A 25,882-nucleotide genomic window follows, 5' to 3' on the forward strand; every position below is an offset into this window, starting at 1 on the left:
GTAGGAGTAAAGCAGGCAGATACATGGCATCTTCAGTCAGAATTGCAGAGGGCAGCACAGTGGCATTTCCATGGCTTACACATGGCAGGGTTAATGAGTGTAGGACTGAGTGTACTAGGCCTCACTTGTGATCACAGGGCATATTTAGATTAAAGGATAGCAAACATGCACATACCTAGGCTGCCTTTCCAACAGAGCAAGGTACATGGTATTGCTGCTGTTATATGACTGTACCTGGCTGGGCAAAATGAAAGCCCATGGAATAAAAGAGTAAAATGCAGGCTTGAGGAAGGGAGAGGGGGAGGGTCCTGGGCCTTGGTTCTGCGGCTACCCATGAACACTCCTTTTATCAGCATGTTGGCTTCTGTGAGAATGTGCCACGGGTGTGTAAGAATTTGGGCTGCCGGCCAAGACACACAGAGCCTGTAATCGTTAACTCTGCTCTGCAAAGAGTTCAAACAGCATTAAAGCGACCGACAGTTAATACAAGATGGAAGGGGAGAGAGGGAGGGAGGCAGGCAGGTCACTGCCGAGGGAAAGCGAAAATCTCAGCACTTTGCTCTCCTTTCATCTAGTTTTTTTTTTTCTCCTCTCCTTTTCTTCTTTGGCTTTCTCCGCCTGACTTTGCCCTGTCCCTTTCAGGCTTTTCAGTACTAACCCCTCTATCTGTTTGTGTTTGGAAGAGCCGAAAAACACACACTTTATTGTGATGGTTCTGTAGGAAGGTGTATACGCCCAAATTTCATCTCTGTTTCCATTACAGCTACTGACCTACTGCAGTGAAATCATTCTCACTGCCCTCTTCTTATCAAATGTATTAAAGAAAGTAAAGCAATGTATTAAAGATTAAAGCCCCACATAAAGCTGGGGTGAAACTTGGCGAGAATCAGGGAAACCCCGAAATAGAAACATAACCATTAAAAATGAAGCCTCCCTTAAACTGCTCTGCCAGGTTGGACTGACTGTACCAGGTAGAAAGCAACAGAGCCGGGAAGAGCAAAAAAACAAATAGAAGAAAAAACAAGATTTTCTGTGGCTTCCTCCTGTCAAATTGTATGAGAAATATCCTGTCAAAGAACTGTCAGGGTCAGGAATTGAAAGCAAATTCTTATGGTGCACCTAGGGTTTGGTTGTACAGCACCTTTACTCTGGCCATACACAAGCAGATAAATGCTCTCTACTCAGCCCCTCCAAACTAAGTTGGTAGCTGAGTATGACTGATATCTGTCAAGGTATCGGTCAGGCAGGTTTGAAAATCTAGTCAAGCAAGGACACCACATTGATGTGGCCTCTCCCGATGGATTGCAATAGGCCCCTGCCTTGTGATTCGATCAGTTGCCTGAGGGCAAAACAGTCACATCATTAAAAGGTGGACAAATTGGGCAAAGACCTGCTTGTTTGGCAACCTCACTAACTGAGCGAATCTGTGCATGTTTGGCCAGCTTAAGGCTAGGGTGTGCAGCAACAGGCTCATGAGATTCATGTCACTGTCTATATACATGGGGGCTTATCCTGAAGGTTAATTGGGGAGAACACCTATTTGTTAGATACTCCTGATGATAATCCCAATTTGAAGGTCACTTAAGGTAAGATTTGGGATAAAAACCTGTTTTTCTTATATCTGTAGCCTTGTTTTAAGCTAAAAGTTGAACTTACAAGGGTGGCTTAAACTGAACCTTCTGGTGATATAAACCCTTTAGCCTCATTTGCTCTTATTTTGTTTATGTTGGGGGTGGGGGTTCATTTACTGTATTTATAAATTTTAGATAAGAGAATGACATTATCAGATGCTAACTGTACAGCAAAGGGGTTGAGCAATTCTGCTACTCAGTGTTGGGGTCTGCTTTGGATTTCTTGCCTCTACAAATGTGTGGTTCTTCAGGTTGTGTGTGTTGTCAGTGTGTATCTTTGTTGCAGGTAAAGTTGTTGTACTGTGTTAGAAAAAAAGTGGCATGAAGGTGATGCCTTCATTGTCTTACTAAGATATTTATAGCAAGCTTTCAGAATCAGACTGGACCGCCCAGGCCCGATCCCCCCAGGGCGCTCCACCGATCAACCGGTCTCCCTCCCCTGACACGCTGCAGGTTACTTTACTTTATGCACACTTGGGGGAGGGGGGAGGACGGGTGGTGGTGCCCGTGCAGGGGGTGGGGGTAACAGCAGCGGGGGGCCCTTGGGGGGTGCAGCTGCCCCTGAGGCAGAAGCCCCGGTGGGCACAGCACCCCCCAGTCTGACCCTGTTCAGAATGTTTTAGTTCCTTAAGGTTTAGTGTTGCAGGTAGATGGGAAGTCCTTTTCTAGTTTTGCCATGAAGAGATTGGCACATTGGGGTGCAAAGGGTGTACCCATACTGGATCCTTATTGGCCAAGTTATTTAACTGCATGGGGGGTAGTGGCAGGGACTAATGTGGATAATAAACTATTGAAATGTGTTATTTGTTGGCACTATATTAATAAAGAAGTATAATGTTGACAGATGCGGGAAAAGTGAACTGAATGGCACATGTCCAGATGTGCAGGCGTAACCTGGCATGTCGCTGAAGTACTGGAGACAAAAGGACATTTGCACTGACCCACCCCTATGAATGAAAGCTAATGCCCAATTCCCCCCTACTGAGATGCAGGCCAAACCTGCATTTTACTGTGTTTTACTATGATCATGTTCCTTTGAAGTGCAAAAGACCCTAAAATGCATCATCATTGCATAGTTACATTTTAATGTGACCGAATGGAATGTGACCAAATGGAATGCATCTCTGAGAGCTGCAGTATGAGCCTGTATCGAGCAGAATCTTATACTGAGCTACAAACTGCATTTATTCCAACAATGGCAAACAGCAGGTGTCAGAATCATCGATACAGTTTTTATCTATGTTTTACACAAGCATCTTTGTGTAATTAATGTATCATTTCTAGTGTTACCCTGTAAAACATGTCTAACTCACTTCATTTGATGTAAACTGGATGTTGTTACATTTGTAGCCATCGCAGGATTATTTTGGCACAGCGAGTTTCTGTAATAAAGTTTTTACAATCTTAGAGGCACAGGTACATTGTGTCTTGTTTAGTGCCTCAAAGACAGGATGAAGTAGTTGTTCCCAGGTCTTATTCTGAGACTGGGATTATGATGTTTCCTTCTGGTTGGGAACAGAGGGAAGGGTGACCTTTGGCATGCACCGACCTTTAACGCTGCTTTGTAGACCCCCTGCATATGTTTACTTTTATATATAACCAACAGCTTTAAAAGTGAAACATGCAAACATTTATTGGCTCAAATTGATGAAGCACCCAATGGTGCGAAATGCGGAGTATGGGGACCATGTGGTGCTGGGATGCAACTGTTTGTTGCTTGGTATAGTATGAATTGTTTTTGAATTTTTGTTAACAATTTGAGCCAATAAATGTCTGCATGTTTCACTGCTAAATCTGTTGGTTAATGATATATTTATATTCAGGACCTTAACAGTGAGATATAGATATTAGATGGTCTTTTTCTCTGTCTATTATTTATTGTTATGTTTACTTTTCATGCACTGTAGCCTGACTCTAGTATGCAGATACAAATAGGGGGGGGTGATTTACCTATGCCCTGAAGCCCGTCAGGCCCAAGGCAGTCCTGTACCTACAGCAGAAGCAGTTTAAAGGGATGGATAGGAGGTGCCTATGTGCCACCACCAGCCCATCTTTCAAGCTCTACCACAAGCCGGCTGTTCTGTATCCAGGGGAGAAGTTCAGTTCTGGAGCACAAAGAGCAACACCTTGGATTCTAAGTTTGGGACATGGTACAAAAAACATGGTGTTTGATGCCTGTTGTTTGCATTTGCCACATGCGCTTATTAAATGACCCTTATGCATCTAGTATGTCAGCAGTGATTTAGTAAATCCAAAAAAACCCATCTTTTGGGGGAATTTCAGGTTTAAAGGGTAAATATTTGAAGCCACAACTGGGTGTGTGACCTTCAGAAGAGTTGCCAGCAGGTAATTCTCAAAAGGCTGGTGGTTTTAATGCTTTCTTGCAAGAACAATAGAATATACAGAACTAAATGTAACTCTTGCAGAAGTAATTATAATGCTCTGAATAGAGAACAGTGGCATAAATAGTGCTGCCAAACATTAATTTACTGAAGAAGACAATAAAACAGAAACATTGATTGGCAACTTTCACCCCCATCTCTTCTGGAGGGTCAGTGGGCAGTAGTATCTGGGAGTTAAATCTGTTGGATCCACTCCCCAATGCTGCAACAAATAGATTCCCTCTCGCCAGCTGGTAATAATGATGGATACAGGGTGCACTTCCATGTTTTATAGGTGTCCAGTGAGAATACAGCATTATTCCACCTGAATTTTAGGGCAGCGATTATTTGAATACACCATTTTTTAGCTGTTGTTATATCGGTGAAAGAACCGGGTCCCTAATTCACTCCCATTGACCTTCACCTAGTGCAGGTGCGTTGAGATCTCCACAGCTCAATAACAGGTGTTTTTGAATAGGCTCAGTCTTTTAATGTTCCCAAGCAAGGTTACCAACAAGTATCTTAAAAAAAAACAAAAAACCCGCTGCGTGCGTGGCTGCTTTGAAACCAGTGCAGTACTGTAGGTGTAGGTATGTATTTACCCACAGGTGTTTATTACTTGTCTGTCTTTTGATGTGCAATGAATTTTCATGCTCTCCACTCTACAGAAATGCAAGTGTTACATGATCCCAGTCTTCTCTGAGAGTTCATATTAAAACCAAAGGCAAAAAAAACAACCTGTTTCTTATCATTTTGTTACCATACGTGGAAGGTGTGAGAATCTGCCATATATCAAAACAAGAGTAAAAACACGTGTGGGCCCCTTACTACAGATTGTTGTTGGCAACCCTAAAAGCAGAAGGTTGGGCATTATCTTTTAGTTTTAAAGGGACAGTAACACCAAAAAATGAAAGTGTATAAAAGTAATTACTATATAATGTAATGCTGCCCTGTACTGGTACAACTGGTGTGTTTGCCTCAGAAAGACTACTATAGTTTATATAATAAAACTTCTGTGTAGCCACGGGGGCAGCCATTTACAGGAGAAAAGGCACAGGTTACTTAGCAGATAACAGATAAAACCCCATTATATTCTACAAAGCTTTTCTGTTATCTGCTATGTGCCTGTGCCTTTTCTCCTTTTCCCAGCTTCATTGGCTGCCCCCGTGTTGACATAGCAGCTCATTTATATAAACTATAGTAGCATTTCTGTTGCAAACTTACCAGTTTTACCAGCACAGGGCAATTGTACATTATATTTTAATTACTTTAAAACACTTTCATTTTTTGGTGTTACTGTTCCTTTAAAGTGTCCTAACTCTGTGTTTACTATAAATGAGGTTGAGTTTTTTGAAGGGGAACTCTACCTACCACTGTATTTTGTTTCTTCAAAAAAGAATGAATAAATACAATTTTTATATGCTGAAATCCAGCTGCAAAACAGTTCATCTCTTCTGCTTCATTTGCCATCCTGGCAGGGGAGGAGGGACTAAAACACTTGATGTTACAAATTGTAACAACTTACAGACAGCTTTGATGTTACTTTCCTTATTGGCATCACATGTGCAGGGAATTGTGGGATTTGGAGGATGCAGGCTGAAGACAGACTGAGGACATTCGACTACTGTTACTTTTTTTTTTTGAGTCTCAAAAGTAGTCAGCCAGATCAGCAGGGGAACATGGGGGCAGGCTTAGGTAACTGTTCCAAACCATATTATTACATTAAACATCATGAAAAAGCTGCATATGTTTTTAATTGATGTATATTGCAAAGTTGCTTGAAATTATGTTTACATTTCAAGTTGTTTTTGGGTGGAGTTCCCCTTTAATAAAACATGAATATTAGATTGCTAATTAGTCAGCTCAGATGTATTCTGCAGACTGCAATGACTTTTGTGTAGTCCTGTGATGAGCAGAAGAATTTCTCTTTGGGCATGAGTACTGTATAGGTGTCTGAGTACTGTATAAATGTCTAGATTTAAACTTATGGTTTGGGAACTCTAATACCATGCTTAAGTACCAATAAGGTAAAATCGGCATTTCAAGGAACCAGTGCAGTTGGCAGAATGCATTAGATTAGAGATAATTAAAGTCAGCAGATATCTTGTCAGGCTTTTAAATATCTAGGAAGTGAGTGTTAAGTGTTAATGGATTGTGTTTGTGTCTTTGCAGTTTCACCCCCTGTCTCTGTGCAACACCAGTGAAGATGACCAGACCAAGCCTGGCTTCATTTCCATTGTCAAACTGGAAACTCCTGATCGTGATACCCAGCCATGCCTGTCCCTGGCCAACAAGGTATTTATAGCTGAATGTCCTTAAAGAATGGGCAGAAGGGCAGGATTGTCCTCGAATTATCTTTGAGTATGATAATAATGATGTTCTGAAAGACGTTATCATTGGCCTGTTGTTAAATTATTTCTATTATTTCTAAGCTGCCTCTTCTGTAAAGCGCTGCGTAAATTAATGGCGCTATATAAATAATACTAGTTCTAATTAATGCTAAGCTTTCTAATACTAAATATATTTTCCAAGAGGTGATTGAAATGCACATAACCACCGATGCAGCCCACCAGCAACCCCTAACACAGAAAAACATATTTCATTAATAATTAAAATGTAATCGCCCACAATTTAAGACTGTATCTTTAGTAAGCTCTTGGGACCAGGGCCCTCTGATCCCATTTTTATTCTGTACCGTTGTTTACTAAATAATTGTAAGACACTAGGGTTTGTTATAAATGAATGATGATGATGATGGTGGTGGTTAACAGGGCTAAGTTTTTATCTCGTAGGGCCCCAGAAATGGCCAGTCTAGGCTACTGCAGACTGCGCTGCCTGTATATCTGTGAAATTTTACAAAGCACTGTTTGCTTTCATCTCCCCGGGGGCTTTCCAACTGCATCTGATCACACAACTGCCTTCTGACCTTTCACCCTGCACCTGAGGCACTGAAAAGTAATTGAAGAAGGCTGTAAAATCCATTTGCCTACCCCACCATACACATGCACACAAACATCAGCTGTGCATACATACTTACAGCAATATTGCACTTGCATGTGCCACAGGGCACAGCTACAGGGCAGGCTGGTTGGATAGACTGATCTGACACAACAGCATAATTTTTAAGACATTAAGTACAAGGAAACCCAACAAATTTCCTCTATTGTTCGGACCTTACAGTAATTAGTCTCTGTTGATTGGTCCCTTTTACTGAATGATAACAGGTACTCAGTGTTCTTATTTCTTCTTCTTTATTTGTGCACACTTTTAGAAAAAACGCTGTGCCCAGGACATAATAAGTACAAATGTATGTGTTTTCCATCAAAGTTCTTTGTGCACACCACAGTTTATTGTGTGTGCATGCACAAGCACACTAATGTGTCATTAAAGGAAAATATATCAGTAAAGCTGTGGGTTATCTGGAAATTATTATATTCTTTTGTTTCAGTGCTATTCTGCTTACTGATCCCAAAGAGCAAAGTCAAACAAACCAGCAACCCACTAAGAAGCCCCTGTATCAATAAAGCCTGTTATCTAAAGATGGCCACACACGTGGCAATTTGCGATCTTTCATGCGACCACGAAACGGCAGATAAGGAGGTAGAAACAATAGGATTTCTACCTCCTTCTGCCGATTCAGCCCTGAAGGCAGATTTTGCTCAGGCACCTTCTATGGCGCCCGATCAAAATCTTTTAACCTGGCCGATCGGCAAGTTGACTCGCCGACTTGTGCCATACACGCACCGAATATCGTACGAAACAAGGTCAGCTTTAGAACAGCTCTCAATACACAGATTTCTCAGTGGACTGCCAGTTTGCTTGACTTTGCTCTTTGGGATCAGGAAGGAAATTATGGCTTTAGTTTTCTAATTAAAAGAATAGGCAAATAGTATGTTCAGTGGAAGCCCTATTCATTGCACCAGTGTTGAAAAAGGCAGTACCGGTATGGGATCCGTTATCTGGAAAACCGTTATCAAGAAAATTGTGAATTATGGGAAGACCATCTTCCATAGACTCCATTATAAACAAATTAATTCTAATTTTTAAAAATGATTTCCTTTTTCTCTCTAATAATAAAACAGTGCCTTGTACTTGATCCCAACTAAGATATAATTAATCCTTATTGGAAGCAAAAAAATCCTATTGGGTTTATTTAATGTTTAAATGTTTTTTCGGTGAACCTAAGGTATGTAGATCCAAATTATGGAAAGAACCTGTATCCGGAAAACCCCAGGACCCCAGCATTTTGGATAACCAGTCCCATACCTGTATATTGTCCCTTTAAGGCTTTGCCATATTTGTCAGCAATTTCTTCATCCTAAGCCACACATAGCTATAGGCTGGGCACTGTATTATACAGCAGCTGGATTGAAACTGGTTTGCCATGGGGCAAAAGGGTAGACACTGGCTTGCCATGGGGAAAAAGGGTAGACACTGATACTGAACTAAAATGAGAAATCTACACATCCTGATTTGTGTGCTTGGTAACAGAAATGAGAGTCTAAAAAAATGCAAATAATGCTACATTACTCTGTGACTGTATGTTGGCAAGGGGAAGCAGGGGGTCACCACCATAATAAAAAAAATAGCAACAGTAGAGTTTTTCTAGGCATAGTGATTTATTTTCATTAAAACTGGAATGTGTCACTATCCCTTTAAGGGAAGCAATATATTTTAACGCAATTCTCAACTAATCTATTTATTTCCCAACTTTCTGTTACTGCATCCAAACTTATACAGAGTTCCATACAGGGTTCACTATTCATAACTGGGTCACTGAATTGGGTTCAAAGATTTGAACAGAAAGTGGTTTGTACCTATGGACAAAGTGCATGTGGGTTAAACACACCCAAGGATAAGAAACTATTAGCACCCATTAAATTCCCATGCATAGATATCGGTAACAGAGGGAGTGGGCACAAGCACGTGGCTAGAATACGATAGGCAAACACTCATATCCATCCATAGCTGAGTGATGTTTGTGTGTACGCACGTCTATTTACCCGACACATTATCTCTTTGTTTCTTTAAAGGTGATGTGCTTTGGCAGGTGAATGGCATCACTTGCTCAGTACACAAACTCTATAGTTCCTATGAAGCAATGCCGTCAGATGCATAACGCTTGGGTTGACAGTCACACCTGTACAGGTTGTTTATAACCACAGCGTGCACATTTCTCTATCCAGCCACAGCCCAGTATCATACATAGCACTTATCTCAATGCAGCCAGGCTCCATAGGCTGCCATTTGGTTTTACGAGGGCTAGGCACGGCTTTTGCTCTTGATCTTCTTGTAATCCCAGCATTCTCAGCCAGCTGCTGAGTGATATTATGATTAGGGGTAAGCAGATACAAGTCATGTAGTAACATGAAATAAGGCTGTGTACCCATAGGCCCCATGTGGTCAGCATCTGAATAGCTGGGTATCCGTGTAACTGATTGTTACTCTAGGACTTATGTTCATAGGTGTCAGCCTTAATCACCACTTATGGCTTATAGAGAAATTTCACCTTTAAATTAACTTTCAGAAGGTTACACATGGGCCTATGTCTAAGCTGCTTTCAGCTGGCTCTCATATTATACTTTTAATGTTTTGTGCTAACTTTCCTATTCTGCGAGGCTACAAGTGAAAATGGCTGGTTAATGTTCTGGTTGACATGACAATAATTTAAACTTTACTCTGAACAGCTGCATAACGAAAAGATAATTAGAAAAAAAAACAAAAAATGCGAATGTTATTACAGGTATGGGATCCCTTTTCCGGAAACTCATTATCCAGAAAGTTCTCCCATAGACGCCATTAAAAGCAAATAATTCTAATTTTTAAAAATAATTTCCTTTTTCCCTGTAATAATAAAAAAGTATCTTGTACTTGATCCCAACTAAGAGACAATTAATCCTTATTGGAGGCAAAACAATCCTATTGGGTTTATTCAGTATTTAAATTGTTTTTAGCAGACTTAAGTTATGGAGATCCAAATTACAGAATGATCCCTTATCCGGAAAACACCCGGTCCCAAACATTCTGGATAACAGGTCCCATACCTGTACTGTCTAACACAATGCTAAAAGCTCTCTTTTGTTTATGTAAAGGGCCTGAGTTATATTCCTTCTGTTCAGACCAAGCAATACCCCTAGCAATGCCTGGCATAGGGGCTAGAAAATCAAAATGTGTTCCAAAGTGATATAAAGCATCCAAGCACCGGTGCATAATATGTTGACCTGAAATTGAGCAGAGGTGGTAAAGCAGCTATGGCTGGAGGGCCATTCCAGTGCTTGGATGGATTTATGTTTTTTTTCTAGTAAATGATTGCTGCATTGCTAAGAATCCAGATAATTACTTTGCAAACCACATTGGATTATTTAAATGTACTTCGCCCCAGGCCTTCGCTCGGACATCCCAGCTTCCCTGACCACGCTAGCCAAACATTAGCATGGAAATTTAAGAGAAAGAGGGTCAAAACAACTTTTTTACAGGCTGCATCAGGCATGAACCCCTTTGAGGTGTTCTAGGATTTCAACAAAGTCACTGAATTGTGGATTATATGTTTCTGGTTTTAAAGGGGCCTATCAAAGCCCCCATAACTGTGTGCACATAAATATGTAAAATAATATAAATGATTATGTATATATAGTTATATCATATTTAATTCACATCTACTAAATGCAAAACCTTACTATGTACCATTTCCTACTCTGAGTTATAGTTCATCTACCTGTTTTCAGGTTTTAATCCCCCAGTGTTAGCTAGGGGAATGGAACCTGAAGCAAAAAAAAAAAAATAGAACCTTAGATCAGTAGCCAACAAAGAAAGGGCAAATCAGTTCTGTGAAAGCATGGCTTGCACATACTGTAAGGCCTGGACATTACTGTAATGTATACGGGTGTATAGTGATTCCTTGTGTGTTTGTTTCAGGCCCGGCTGGCGGGGGAGAGAGGAGCTCATGCTGTACTCTTTGATATTACCAACGACAGGGGTGCCCTACAGCAGGTAGGTATTGTTTGTGCTTACACTTCCACGGCAGATCCATTCATAAAAGTGAACACCATGGAAGTACTTTGTAACTGGGTATAAGAAGTAATAATGCATAGGTTGATAATTTGCTGGCCCATGTCTGCCCTAACCAGGTCCTCATATATATACCTGATCCGCATACAGCAACTCTATGCAAAAATCTACTATCTATATCTACTTTATATCTACTGTGCTGCCATGTTAATTCCACCCAGAACCAAACACCTGCAGAGAGCTGTGCCCCAGGAGGTGGCAGTGGTATTTGCATGGTTCTAGCGGGGGGACATTAGGCTAGTTAGGTCGGGAAAGTGAACAACCTCAGTTGAGATAGGGATGATATCTTTACTTCCATAGTACTGCTGTACTGGATAGCAAAACAGAAGCTGTGGGCTTGTGGACTAAATTATATGGAGATCTGCACACTGTACTGTACACTGACAGGCACTAGGACTCGTGTTCTAGTCCTATTTGATTAAATGGTTAATTTCATCAGTCCGAAAAGCAAATTTAATTTAAGGGGCAGATCACCTTTAACTCGGTGGCCATACATGCACTGACATTATCATAATCAGTAAAGGTAGCCTTACATGTTCGTTGGTCTGTTGAGGGCACCAAACGAGCGGATCTTTTCCCGATATGCCCACCTAAGCTGGCTGATATCAGGCTAATTCATTTGTTTGGCCCTCAGTTAATTGAGTTTCTCCAGCAGAATCCTGCATTAAAATACATTGCAAACACTTCTTTTTTTATATTTCATTTTTAAATTTCTCGTGGGGCTAGCCATATTCTTCATTTCCCAGGGTGCCACAGCCATGTGACTTGTGTCTAGGAAAGATCATATTTGTAACGTGTATGGACACCATTAGTATCAATATAGGAAGATCATTTTTAGCTGGCTTTGGAATTATTTTCTGTTCTGCACTTCTGTAGTTTGTAATTAACATTGTTAGCCAATATGTCCCAACCCTAATAAATAGGCAGTGGACTGAATAGCAGATTTGTAAAACAGAACAAAGAGGGTCTGAAAAATGTTGACATGGGAAATCCATATAAAGAAAACACCTTTTATTGGGAGGGGGGAGCTTTTTATTTCAAGGCTTTAATAAATGCACTTTTTTATGTTAAAGATGAATGTAACACTATTTTTAAGTTCCCCTCCTGTGACATTAACCTTTTAGCTCCTACTCTATGTACAGCAACCTTGACCCCAGGCTCCAAGGAATCCCCTGCTCTATACACAGTACAGACCATTTCCATAAATCTATGTACTGTGCATCCGCTGTGTTTGAGCTTACAGAGGGGTTACCTAAGAGCTAAGGTGGAGGCTGTTCACTGAGTGCAGAAGAGGAGTTACCTTGTACACTGTTTATTCCATATCCCAATACCATTGCATTCATGCTGCTCTGTACATTCCCTGGAATTTGCTGCAACATTAACTCTAAAGCCCTCTGTTCTGTTTGCCCACTTGCCTCACTGATGATGCGGCATTGACACCAAACAGACACTAACAGGTTGCCCTGTATTTCAGCCAGTTCCCAAGGAATAGTACACGGAAGTGCCATACAACAAAGGAAGCACCCAAGAAACACAGAACATTATGTTAAATTAATGAAGCGTAGCTTGTATTTTGGATCATACATTCCCTTTGATTTGATTGTGCAATGCTGAGAGAGAAATACTCTGTGTATTGTAGGCCTCTAAATTGTAGCTTGCGTGTTTAGTTAAGAAGATAGTGTTCTGAAGGTTTCTCCTGCTACAGTTCCCCGTATGGCTGAAGGGTGCTTGTTTATTAAATGCTTTTACTAAGGCTTTAGGGCAAGGGCACATTAAGCATATTCACCGTTTTCCCTGCTGTTTTCACTGCTGTTCTCCGCAGGCATATGTATAGGCGCAGGGAAAAGCAGATCCACTCTTATTCACACACCCCCATAACTTCAGTGACAAGCTCAACGTTGGCCTATGTGGAGCAACACAGAGTGGATATCAACACAAAAATGCATGCACTGTCATTTTTTGTGCCAATATGCGCTCCATGTAGCTCACACAGGCCAACACCAGGCCTGTCAATGAAGCTATTGGGGTGTGCGCTTACGAGCAGATCCACTTTCCTCTGTGTCTATAAAAATGCCTGCCAAGGACAGCAGTGAATCTGCTTAGTGTGCCCTTGCCATTATAATAAAGGTGGCCATACATGCCTAGATTTGGTCCAGTGTAAACAATACAGCCCAACTATTTGGTCATGGGTTGCCAGTTGAGGTCTGTATAGACCAATAATCCTACAATCCATGTGGATCAAGCAATACCAGTGCCAATGGAAAATTGCAATGTGTATGGTTTGTCCCTTGGGTTTGATCCCTGGGTAAAATAGTTAGATATCGTGCCTGGTTGGTCTGTGTATGGCCTTCTTATGTTGTACCAAACAGACACATGCTCCCGTCTCTGCCCACAGTAGGGCATGCTGCCATAGGTGGCATTTGCCATAATGGTGTTAAGTGTGAATGGACAATCTGTTCTCTTGGGATATTGTTATAGAAAACAGGCATTGAAGTAACTATGCAGCCAGTTTCCTAATGTGCTGTGAACTCTCTGTATGACATGCAATAATATCATATGTAGTGAATACATGTTTATAACCTGCAGTATATAAACTTGTATACTAACTTGTATTTGTCCTTACCTCCTCCTCTTCTCCCACACTAGTTGCAGCAGCCAGCTGGCATTAACCAGCCTGTGGTACTGATCTGGGGCCCTGATGCTGAGAAGCTGATGGATGTTGTGAACAAAAACAAAGAGGCTCTGGTGAAGATCGAGGTGCAGGAGCAGCCCAAGTGGGTGAGGCAGGGTTTCTAGCAGCACTTGGAGGGAGCGGGGAGCTGTGGGATAACTGTATCTCTATGTTTGCAAAGTGATGATTGAGTTGCACTGATGGATCCACTTATCACTTGCAGCTTCATCATGACATCTGGATCCTGCTCACTGTGGCTGGCACGGTCATGTTCTTTGTCTTGTATGCAGTTGCCCGGTTACTCTGCAGGCAGCCCCCTCCACAGGTAATACATTCTTAAATAAACCCATCTATTGGAGCAATATGGCAGTACTGTTATTCATATAAATTAATTTTGAATTACAAAATAAGGGATATCATGTAATAAAGGAAGCATATACATAATAGCATGTGTAACTAGAGCCAAGAGATAAAGTTATCAGAGGTAAGTAGGGTGCCATTACCATATAATGGGTGCCATAATGCTCTGCTCTCACTCATTGTCTCAGTTAACTTCTTATATCATAATATTTCCCTTAAAAACACCTTAATGTCGAGAATTAAGGAGAACTCCTATATAGAGGGGGAAGGATATCTTCTTTTATATAAAGACTGATGCACCCCATTTTGAAAAATATAAAGACATTAGAAGTCACCAAGAAATCAGATACCATATAAGCCAGATGGGAGTCAGATACCATATAAGCCAGATGAGAGTTAGACATCTCTAATAATACACAAATTAGTCAATGTGCAGTGCCTTTATTGGTTCCGTTAACCTGCTTCTAAGCTTACACAGATCTGTGCCATGCTCTGGGAGCTTGCCAAGTGCCAAGGCATGCTTTAGTTGCATAAAAACCAGGTGTACTGCCAAACAGCGCCTCCTGTAATCTGCCAGTCCACTTAGGGACTACCAAATAGGCAATCACAGTCCTTATTTGGCACCCCAGGAACTTTTTGCATGCATGTGTTGCTTCCCAACTGTTTTTTCATTTAAATGTGGCTCACAGGTAAAAAAAAAAAATGTTGGGGACTCTCGAATTGCTTTAAAGTCTTGACTTGCAGCTGGGTTATTTTTATTGTCCCAAAATTTCTTGTTCCAATTAAGAACATGTTTATTTTTTTTTCCTTTTCCTTTTATCCTTCGCAATGAGCACACACTGACTAATCCCTTAATTTCAATTAAAAAAAGATCCAATGCCATATACAAAGTTCCTTGTTTCAATATAACAATATAAATGTTCCCTTTTGTTTTCAGTGTTAAATAGCAAAACATATTAAAGAGGCATTATACACCTATGTACATGTTTTAGCATAAATAACACAAATATGTACACAAATAAATATATATATATATATATATATATATATATATATATATATATATATACTTTCTTAAATAGTTGTAGAGTAAAAGTGCAAAGTGCCAAAATGGATGCAAACGTGATTGCACATTGATGCTTTTTCAAAAGGTACTTGCATCTATACAAGCTCCTTGGCAACTTGCAGTGAGCATCAGTTTGGCCCTTCCACCTGCTCTGATGAATTACTTGCAACTGATGCAATCAAAATCAGATGCAGAATTAAAAGCCATATTCTCTGACTAGCAGGACTAATTTGCATTCATATTGGTGCATTGCATGCAAGTTGCAGGGGATACAAGTTAAATCCAGCAATTGTTCTAGAATTCCAGGAAACCACCACCTTGTGGTGCCTCTCCTTACACTTCTGTAAAGTTGAGCTTGGCACAGGCGTGTCCATCATGCCTCCTATTCCAAATCATGTGGAAGTCTGTGTGTTACTAGAAATTCCACCAGCACACCCATGCCTCCTCCAGATGTAAATCCAGTGCACAGCCTAGAGGGTTGGCACCCTCACCAGAACACAAAAAGAGTTGACTGGCACAACGAGTATAATGAAAGGAGGGCTTAGCCCCTGCATGTTTATTGAAAGTGAAGCAACATTTTGGGGTGTACCCCTTTGTTTGGCATGCAGGACTGCACTGCACTCAGCAATTCAGATGTTTGTTTTTTCTTAATAAGTAGCAGCTGCCGGTGTGACCTCTGGTGACCAAATTATAAAAAGCAGTAAAAAGTTACGTACCTGTACCAAGAGGTACACACTTCACTGATTTAGATATTAAGGAACTCTGTTGGGTTTTTTTTTGTGTGTTTGTTGTTGTTTTTTTTTTAACCAAATCATTTCTTTTCTCTGCAGGACTCTATACAACAGCAGACCCTTCTGGCCATTAGCCGTCTGGGTACTAGAAGATACCAGCAACGGATGTTAAAAGACCAGCGTGCAAGTGGGGGTTGGGTAGAAACAGCCAGCACTAGCAGTTCTGTGCCAGTTTGTGCCATCTGCCTGGAAGAGTTCACAGATGGGCAGGTAACTGCTATAACCATTTTATATCAGAGAAAGTGTGGGAAAGCAATCCTCATCCGCTGCTCTGAGTATCACATTTCCTTTTGCTTGTGTGTGAGAAACAGGAGCAGAAAGCCAAGCACAACCTCTCCCATCTGGCCTTTATCTTCCTGATTTCCAAGCCTATGGCAGAGGAATATATTTTGCAGGGCAATGGGCATTGATTGTTTTTTTTACTGTTTAAGTGTTTTTTAGAAGGACATATAATTCTGGGAGGAAGATGAGATTATTAACTCCCTTAAAATGTTTTATGCCTGTAATGCAAAGCTTTTTAGCATTGTAGCGTTCTGAGCACTGTTTTTGTTGTGCAGGAGTTGCGCATTTTGCCCTGCTGCCATGAGTACCATTTGGGTTGTGTTGATCCATGGCTGAGACAGAATCACACCTGCCCCCTCTGCATGTATGATATACTAGGTAAGTGAACTGATACTTATGTAGTAACATTGACTTCGTTCAGTGATCCCCAACCAGTGGCTCGTGAGCAACATATTGCTCCCCAACCCCTTCAAAGTGCTCTCAGTGACCTCAAAGCAAGTGCTCATTTTTGAATTTCTGACTTGGAGGCAAACTTTGGAGTTATAAAGATCATGTGTTCTGTCAAACAGAGCCTCCTGTAGTCTGTCAGTCCACATTGGGCTACTAAATAATCAATCACAACCTTTAGCAGTCACCCCCTAGGAACTTTTTTCATGATTGTGTTGCTCCCCAACTATTTTTATATTTAAATGTTGCTCACGGGTGAAAAAGGTTGGGGACCTCTGACGTTTGTTTTTTGCAGAAATCCTTAAGGGCTCTGGCACACGGGGGAGATTAGTCGCCCGCGACAAAACTCCCTGTTCGCGGGCGACTAATCTCCCCGAGTTGCCATGACCCGCCATCCTGCCGGCGAACATGTAAGTCGCCGGCGGGATGGCACATGTGGCGGCGCGATTTCCCGAAATCGGCGGAAAAGACTCGCGAGTCTTTTTCGGCGATTTCGGGAAATCGCACCGCCGCGTGTGCCACACGGGACTAATCTCCCCCGTGTGCCAGAGCCCTAAAACCCATATAGGCCATACAGAAAGCCCTCAAGCTCTTGTGAATTGCTAGTCCCTCCTTCCACTTTCACTCCATGTAAAGGCTGGTTGGGTAGTTCTACCCCCAATGCTGGATTATAAAATTTGTTAAATACTGGAACTTAAAACTTATAGTGGCTGTGGGTAGTGATGGATAACCACTCACAGGATGGTTATTCTTGGAGGCTGTATGGAGTTAGCTTTATTTGACCAATGAATACATTTAGCATTAATCTGGATATTTTAAGTCACCTTGGAGAATTAACAGCAGGGGAGGCAGAGGACTGAAAGCGGCCTACTGGGACCCTGATTGCTGGACAGTGTTATTATATGTTTGTAAAAGAAGTCATGTTGCCAGAGTTTTGGTAGCCCTTAACTAAATTTGTTTTGGAGCCCTTTATATTCTGTTTGTACTACTGCCTTTGTAATTGATTCTCATGTTGACCCCTGTGATGCTTTTCATATATTTACATAGCCAGGGGCTACATTCTGTTATTCATTTAGAATAAATATAAATTGCTTTATGCTTTCCATTGAAGAATGAAATGGTTTGATTAGAAAGACATTAGTGGGTCTCTTGCTAATATCAGGGTGGTATTACTTGCCTTTAGCTAACATTTTGGTCCTTACTCCAGACAGTGGGACCCCACCCCGACCTCTGGCTCACAGAGCACCTTCACAGACGCAGCTATGGGGCCGATACCCAGGTTCTGCTCGTCTCATGTCTCACCTGCCGCCCCATGGAACACCGATGGTCTTCCCTACCCCAAACAACAGTCTATTCCTGCCAAGAGCTCCATATTATCTGGACCATACACATCACTGGCAAATGCCAGAGCAAATGGCTATGCAAATGCGCACTCATCGGCGAGGAGCAGAAGGTACACGAGAGTTGGGCATCTCTCCAGGCTGCCAAGACTCCAGTGGCTACTTGCCTGATGACCCAGGCAGTGATAGTAGTTCAGGACCATGCCATGGCTCTTCCAGTGAGAACTGCACAGATATAAGCCTGCACTGTTTGCATGGTACCTCTTCTTCCTCTGTACACAGCTCTCAGAGCAACCAGGAAGATTCTTCCCCACCAGCACTTGCCTCTTATCTGCTACCTCAGGGTGAACTCCCAGCACTGAACCCCCTTCTGTCTACACAGGCTTCTTATGCTAGCCATGTTCATTTTCATCAGCACCGTCATCACCACTATAGGCGAAACCAGCCTAGTATGTCTCACTCTCATCCCCACAGGTCCAAAAGGAGGACCAAGGTTTCTAGGGCAGATCCCAGTTATTACAGGGAGCACAGACATACAACTGGAGCTAATGGCGAGTTAAGATCACTTATGGTTCGCAGAGAGCCCAGACCTTCATGTTCAAGAACTTGTTTTGACCCCAGGACTAATAGGGAGCACCCAAGGCACCAACAGTCCATGCCACAGGCTGCTTCAGTAGTGCAGGGCTCAAGTGAACCTGATGTAGCCACCTCCCTTAGGGGCTCAAGAACCGACCCACCAAGTAGGACTTATAGAAAGAAAAAATCCTCTGCCCCTTCGCACCTCCCATTGTTGTACAGTCCCCGACACTGCCACCCAGCTAACAGTGTTCAGATGTCTGAAAGCAGCCACCCGAGATGGGCAGAAGAGGTTCGACTTCTACATTCCAGGGTGAACTCGCATCGAGAAAATACAGCAATGATGCACCTATATCATCCACCTCATCACAACCAAGGTGAGTAATGAGTGTTTGTATGAACATCTCTTACACAGTGCACAATAATTATCTTTCGTGAGCATTATGTTTGTGCATAATGTGTTCTTTATACGAGAGGTGTCATTTACTAACCGCAGACGCAGTGTGCAAAGAACCCTTAAAGACAAAATTGCCTTGTTTTTTTTTACCTACAATGGAGCATTTTTTCCCAGAATACTTGCAGAATTGTTGCAGTGGCAAGGGGGTATTGTGCCTGACACCAGTTGCGGCTGATGCATCATAATTTATACAGTTACAGCTATACAGCTTAGAGCTGCCTAGTTGAGGCTGGTTGCAACACCTCAAGAAATAATATGCTTCAGGCCTCCCCAAGGGTTCTTTGTATAGCATTATAATCCAGCCCTTTAACATGAGGTATGGTGGATAACTGGCTAATTTACATCATTTTTATGTGATAAGCATACTTTGTATATGTATAAGTGACCTGTTATACATGTTTCGAATTGGGGAAACAAACTTCGCTGAGGCATTTATTATGATTACTTTGGTAGCTTCACCTCTCTTATATTGGGGGGCAGCTGTTCAGTGCTTGTTGCTGTCTAACATTCTAGCTCCCATGTGGCTAATGCCATTTCTTTTGTTGTAGGTGCCACGGAGGAGATAGAAGCTGTGTGTGAGCATGCAGTGTAACTGCAGGACATACGAGCATGTGTGGCAGGACCTAACAGTACTGGATGCAGTAACATGGGCCACAAAGCTCTCAATGTTTTGTCTCCTTCCCCAACTTTCCAGGTCCCGCCATGACCTCCCAGACTACATTAGGCTTGGTTCCTGTCCCAGCAGACTTATGCACCTGCTAAAAGGTCCCCAAACACATAATCGGAGCTTTGGCATGTAGGTTTGGCTTTTTTCCTTTAAGTACCCTCACATTTTTCTATCGATATGTAATATCTAGTATCTTTCTGTGCGTTTCCCCTCTTATATGGCCATAATAATGAGCATTAGTCTGAATTCCACCTACTTTTAAGCGAAGCCCTCGTGTCTGGAGCGCTTGGTGTTCTATGAGTGGGGATTTGAATACCATGGTTACATTTAGTTACATGGTTGCCAGTGTAAAGGATCCTTGGTGCTGGCGCTACCTCCATATATCCCTGTTTAACATATTCCCCCGTCATTCCGTTTGAGACTCCCTTCCCCCAGCTGTCGGTTTCCATGCTTGCCCCCTCTCTGGATCTGACCCCACAGCTGTCTCACTTTATTCCCTGCTGAGTCAATGTCTTTCCCTCTGTCTGTCTCTCTCGCTCTCCATTGGAATCCTGCCTGTTCTATACTGTACCTCTGTCACCAGCTGTTTTTTCTCATTCTTTGTACCACACTCAACTCTTTTTGAACCCTTTCCTATGACTAAATCTGTCTGTTCCACTGTGATTGCCCCCAGCTCTCTCCCACTCTTCCCTGGTTCTCTTTCTATCATCCAGTAGTTTTGTTTGTTTCTCTCTGTCCTTCTGCTTTCTTTATGCCTGCTGTAATCCATCCATGGGAGGCTGGGAGTTGTAGGCATAGCAGCTCTAGGGGTCCCATGTTTGACAGCCCTAATTAGTGGAGGGAAGTGTCCCAAATGCTAAGTGCAAAGTAGCTCAGTGGATGCAGAGCACTCTGTACATCTTTGCAGCCAGCAGCAGCTCAGACTAATGCAGCAATACTCCAAATACAGAGCAGGGTGGTAGGCAATGGTACAGAAACTCGAGGCAGAAATCTTGTAAGAGCTCCATAAGGCTATAAAAATGATACAGTTGAAAACACCCCAATAGAAAGAAGAGTACTTCTCTAGCCTAACAGGCAGTTCATATTCATTGCATTGTGATGTTTAGTGCAGCAGCTGCTTATAGCACTCGCTGCTCGACAAGATCTGCCACCTGTGATTATTCATGTGCCCTTTTCATGTCTTAATCAACTGTCCCGAAAGTTGGCATTGTGTTTCAGCCCCTGTTAAACAACCCCCCCCCCACCCACACACACAATAAAAACAAATCTTTGGGGGGGGGGGCAATGCACAGTCCCTTTCTTAGCCCCCTTGGCCACTCACCTGCTTGCTTGTTTGCTGTGTGGAACAAAGTTGAAGGGGCTTGGGAGGGCAACTACTAAACAACAGATGCCCTGGTCTGAGCCCCCCTGTACCAAGCCCCCCCCCCCCCTTCCTTATTGCAGGGTCTGCTGCTTGGTAGTTAAGCAACTGACAGTTTCATATTCATAGAGAATAAGCTTTTAGTATAAGCATATAAATCATTCTCTTGCATAAAAGCAGTTAGTACTTTTACTTGAACTGAAAAGTATTTTTACTTTTGAATATACCATGGTCCTTATTTACCCAAATGGGTATATTTTGTGCCTGGCCTGTAACATGGCAACAAATCAGTAATTAGCTTTGATTATTTTGTAGTATAATTAGAAAGCAAGTATCTGTTTGGTTGCTAATGGTTACTGCACTGGTGCAGGTTTGTCCCCAGGTTAAGAAACCAAGGCCTGTAAGCCATTATAAAAGAGAAGCTTTGCTGAATGATTGGGGCAGCCAGAGCAGCATTGTGTGCCACACAATTAAACCCACTAAGGCAGGATCCATTGAGGCAAACAGTCTTTCATATTAAAGAAAAGAAGAAGAATGCATGTTATTATGGTGTGACACATTCCCATCATAGAGACTTTATTATAGGTCTGATTTCCTGTGACCACAAGCCATAGAATATTTAAGGAATGTTCATGTTTGCGTCACGTTGTCAAATCTTGGTTTTTGCTTTACCTCTTTAGGGAGCCTACCTGTAATGGGACCTCACACTTCAGAGAACTTTTCCTTGCCCCCCAAGAGTGGTGGTAGAATCTCTGTGGAGCATCTTAAGAGCATTGCTGCCCATGATCTGCAAGCAGTTCTTCCTATGCCAGCAGGATAATCAAGGCCTTCGTCTGAGAAATATCCTCTCTGAATCCATTCCACATCCTCCCACGAATGCCTTTGCTTGGAGAATCATTCCCGATAGACCCCACCATGGGCATCACCTCAATGATGTTTTATACAAGGGAGTCGCCGAGTTGGTTATTCACTTCTTACAGTTTGAGTTTATTTTGTTAAGCTAAATTGCCAGCCTGGTGATTCTTGCTCTTCACAATTCCACACTACACTGGTACATTGTTGTTTTCCTACCTGTAATTTGCACTTCTTAATCATTCACTTTTGTATACCGTCCTATTAGGAAAGTCACACTGTGACTATGATCTTAACTCGTATTGCTGCCTCTGTCCAGAAAGCTCTGGTATGTGTAGTATAAGGAACAGAGAAAGGCTTGTGGAACTTTAAAGGGCCAGTAACACCAAAAATACCATTGCTATTGCTATAGGTTGAGAGGTTCTAATACACTTCATGGCCAAAAGTATCCAGACACTCAGTCTAAAATGGCATATCCTCAGTTGGACACTTACTGCTGAGTTGTCTCTGAAAGCAGTCAGTGCAAGAACTAGCGGGAAGTTAGATATTATTTTCTGGCAGTAGTTTGGGTTCTTTCCTGTTTCAGCACGATAATGCCCCATGCACAAAGCAAGGTCTATACAGAATGGACTTGCTTAGATGGGAGTGGAAGAACTTAACTGACCTGCCCAGAGTCCTGGCCCAACCAGACATCAGTGGGATGAAATGCAAGCCAACTGTGAGCCAGGCTGTTATATTTTCCTTTTAATACTCTTGGTTTGGGGGGGGATTTTGGACAGGCAGGTGCCAGGATGGTGATATAGTGTATGTTTTATAAACAAAAAAGTAAGCTAAGTGGTTGCTGAAGTATAAAGGATCTTGTGGGGGAAAACAATTGCTTCAGTGCTATTTATTATGGTTTATTCATATAGTGCTTTACCGAGACTGTACCTCATCCCTGCTCCACTTTAAGTTCCCTTCATAATCACCATGTGTATACTGAGCACATAAAAATATATCATTCAGAAGTGAGTTACATATAAATGCCATAATAAATAGGAGGAGTAGCAAGAGCATATTATAAAAGGTGGCAGCTACTATTTCCACAGGGTAACGAAGAATATAAAGGGAAAGCACACTCTAAAAATATATATATTTTTTAATACAAACAAAAATACATAAAAACATTGCAAACAAATGCAATAAAACCTCCACTGACAATAGATGATAATAGAAGTTTTATTACATTTGATTTTAATGTTTTAATGCCACTTTATTTCAGTGCATAATATATTATCAGTGGTGTTATTTCCCTCTATATTTGTAGTTACTTATCACTTGGGCTCTTACACACAGCATTTTGTCAGTTCCAAACACAACCCTTTATTCTATCATCTATATGACACATGTCAAGCACAAGAAAATGCAGCAAAACTCAAATGCCATAAAACACAACTCTGAATGCTCATGAATACAACTAGGAATAACATAATGGAACCAATTAGATGATGTGTTTAGGCGCACCCAAACCTGTGTTTCAAATGCATAAAAAAAATGCCTGTAAGCCCCTAGGGACACTGGCTCAGAATGCAAACCACTTACAGACCATTCTCTGATTGGATCTGAACTCAGCACCTCAGGGTTAAGATTTGGATATTCATGTACCATAGGTATCCAAAACCTGAATATCCAAATATTTGGTCACTGCAACTTGTTTCTAGAAAGAAACAAAGATTTATGTGATAAATCTGTTAGGTTAGCATTAACCTTTAGGCCATTGTCACACACTAAATTTGTATCCCAAACAATGCATTCCCAGCAATAACATTAATCATTTGACTTTTTAATAACACAGCAGATTTGTGGGTGTTACTGGCTCTTTAACGTTGGACCCCAAAGGTTATTCCAATGACAAGATGTTCTGCCTGTACCGGACTAAAGTCAGTACCGTGCCACACTGTCCTGTAAAGGGATGACTGTTTACAACAGGAAAGTCACAGCATTTAGTGGCTGCTGGGAGTTGGGGGTCCTGCGCAGCCCATTGGGAACCCCTGTTTTACTGATCAGCCTTGTACAGGCCTGATATGCCTGAATCTAATGTTTAAGCTCAAAAGAACCTATATTCCAGTTGCCTTTATTTAGGTGCTATGCCTACAAAACTGTGAAGCCTTTACAGTGTTTGCCAGCCTGTGTTTCCAAAGCTGTTGGTGGACTACTTTTCCCGGCATTCTCCACCTCCACCAGAGAAGTTGGGTGTTGTAGTCCAGCAACAGCTGGAGAGACAAAGGCCGTGAATTGCTATTTTTTTTTTATACAAATAACCTTTCCTGTGCCTCACATACCAACATTAGATTTTAAGCTATTGTGCCTCTGTTCTTCCTTGTACAAATTTGTAAAAAAAATATATATTTTTGTATATTTGTAAAGGTATTATATTTATGCATAACAACGTTCTGTGAAGAACCAATGAAGTCAGTTTTCCTATGGAACTGCGTTTTGTGGTCATTTCATGTTGATAATGGGAATGCCAGTGGCTAAACAGGAGCACCCTCTAGTATCCAGTGTTTGCACCTCCCTGTCTCAGTTTTAAGGTGGCCATACACAGGCAGATTTCACATGCCAATTTGAGTCCTTTAGGGCCGTGACACATGGGGAGATTAGTCGATCCGCAACAAATCTCTGTTGTCGCGGGCAACTAATCTCCCCGCAATGCCACCCCACCGGCTGGAATGTAAATCGCTGGTGGGATGGCAGACGCGGTGTCGCGATTTGCCATCCCATCGGCGATTTACATTCTAGCTGGTGGGATGGAATTGTGGGGAGATTAGTCGCCCGTGACAATGGAGATTTGTTAGGGCACAGAGCTACTTAGTAGCAGCTACTTGTCACGGCCACTAAACTCCAGAAAATACCCTGCCATAGACAATACTGAGAATTGCCTCTGCTAAAACACACGTAGAGACAGTTATCAGTGAATGATCAGAATTGTCTATTATAGTAGCTGTGACAAGTAGCTGCTACTAGTAGCTCAGTGTGTCTTCACCCTTAGACCAATTCAGCAGCTTATCTGCACACTTTTGGGAACCATGATGGCCCTACCGGATCGATATCTGGCCAAAAATCAGCCCGGTGTCAGTCGGAAAGGTTTGATTTCATAGTTGGATTGGGGGCCACATTGGCTCATTGATGCGACCCTCAATCCCCTGTCTACATCAAGAGGGGTAATATTTGCATTTAAAGTTCTTAGGCCATGAATCCACTGCCATTGGTACCAGTGTTCAGCTGTACCAGAACATGTACTCACATCTCAATGGGTCGCTGTCACTAATGCTTGGCTTGCCCCTGATGCATTCATATTCCTCAAGATACTGTAGGTCTAGTATTAATGCTGCAGTGACATTCCAGCCAAAGGAATGTTTTTATTCTGTGAATAGGCTCTCTGCATCAGTGTTTCTATACCCAGAACCCAGAATAAATCTGTCCTGGGGGCCCAAGAATTGGTTTAGAACTAATTATGCACTTTATATTTTTGGGAAGGTCTTTTACTATATTAAACGGTACCTTGGAGACCCTCTTCCTTCTTAATCCATGCCGGGCACCCAAGGCACACCCTGCCTCCCAAACGCCCCATCCCCACCCCCTATTTTCAACTAACAAACTGGCATCCACTCCTCCTTGACCCCTCTGGCAATGCAGCAAATCTTGTCTTCACCCCCACCTCCAGCTCCCTGTGCTGACAGACTGGCCAGACCTAGGGGTAGGCAGACAGAGAGGCTTTTCTGCCTGTCCCTAGTTCCGTCCCTGCACCCAAATACAGTGTAGCGCAGGGAACCATTTTTTGGTCCCAACATATAGTTTGAGAATCTTTGTTGTAGATCAATAGCTAACCTGCTTTGTGAGCCTCTCAGGTACCAAAGAGTAAGTAACATGGCCATAATTGGAATATTAGGCCTG

At 42.1% G+C, this 25,882-nt stretch overlaps 1 protein-coding gene across 1 annotated transcript in view; it reads left to right on the forward strand.

The window, feature by feature from the left end:
• rnf43 (ring finger protein 43) overlaps positions 1-24,417 on the forward strand; it is a 49,321-nt gene extending 24,904 nt beyond the window's left edge. Inside the window, exons 2-10 of the mRNA XM_002935192.5 lie at positions 6,185-6,307; positions 10,928-11,002; positions 13,727-13,858; positions 13,975-14,076; positions 16,008-16,178; positions 16,526-16,628; positions 17,905-18,990; positions 19,619-19,866; positions 21,778-24,417. Coding sequence (XP_002935238.2) covers positions 6,185-6,307; positions 10,928-11,002; positions 13,727-13,858; positions 13,975-14,076; positions 16,008-16,178; positions 16,526-16,628; positions 17,905-18,990; positions 19,619-19,662 — 1,836 coding nt within the window. The 3' untranslated portion in view covers positions 19,663-19,866; positions 21,778-24,417. The remainder of the gene's footprint in view (positions 1-6,184; positions 6,308-10,927; positions 11,003-13,726; positions 13,859-13,974; positions 14,077-16,007; positions 16,179-16,525; positions 16,629-17,904; positions 18,991-19,618; positions 19,867-21,777) is intronic.
• Positions 24,418-25,882: the final 1,465 nt, after the last annotated feature.

Source organism: Xenopus tropicalis, chromosome 2, assembly GCF_000004195.4.
Source record: "Xenopus tropicalis strain Nigerian chromosome 2, UCB_Xtro_10.0, whole genome shotgun sequence".
In the NCBI taxonomy this organism is placed as follows: Eukaryota; Metazoa; Chordata; class Amphibia; order Anura; family Pipidae; genus Xenopus; species Xenopus tropicalis.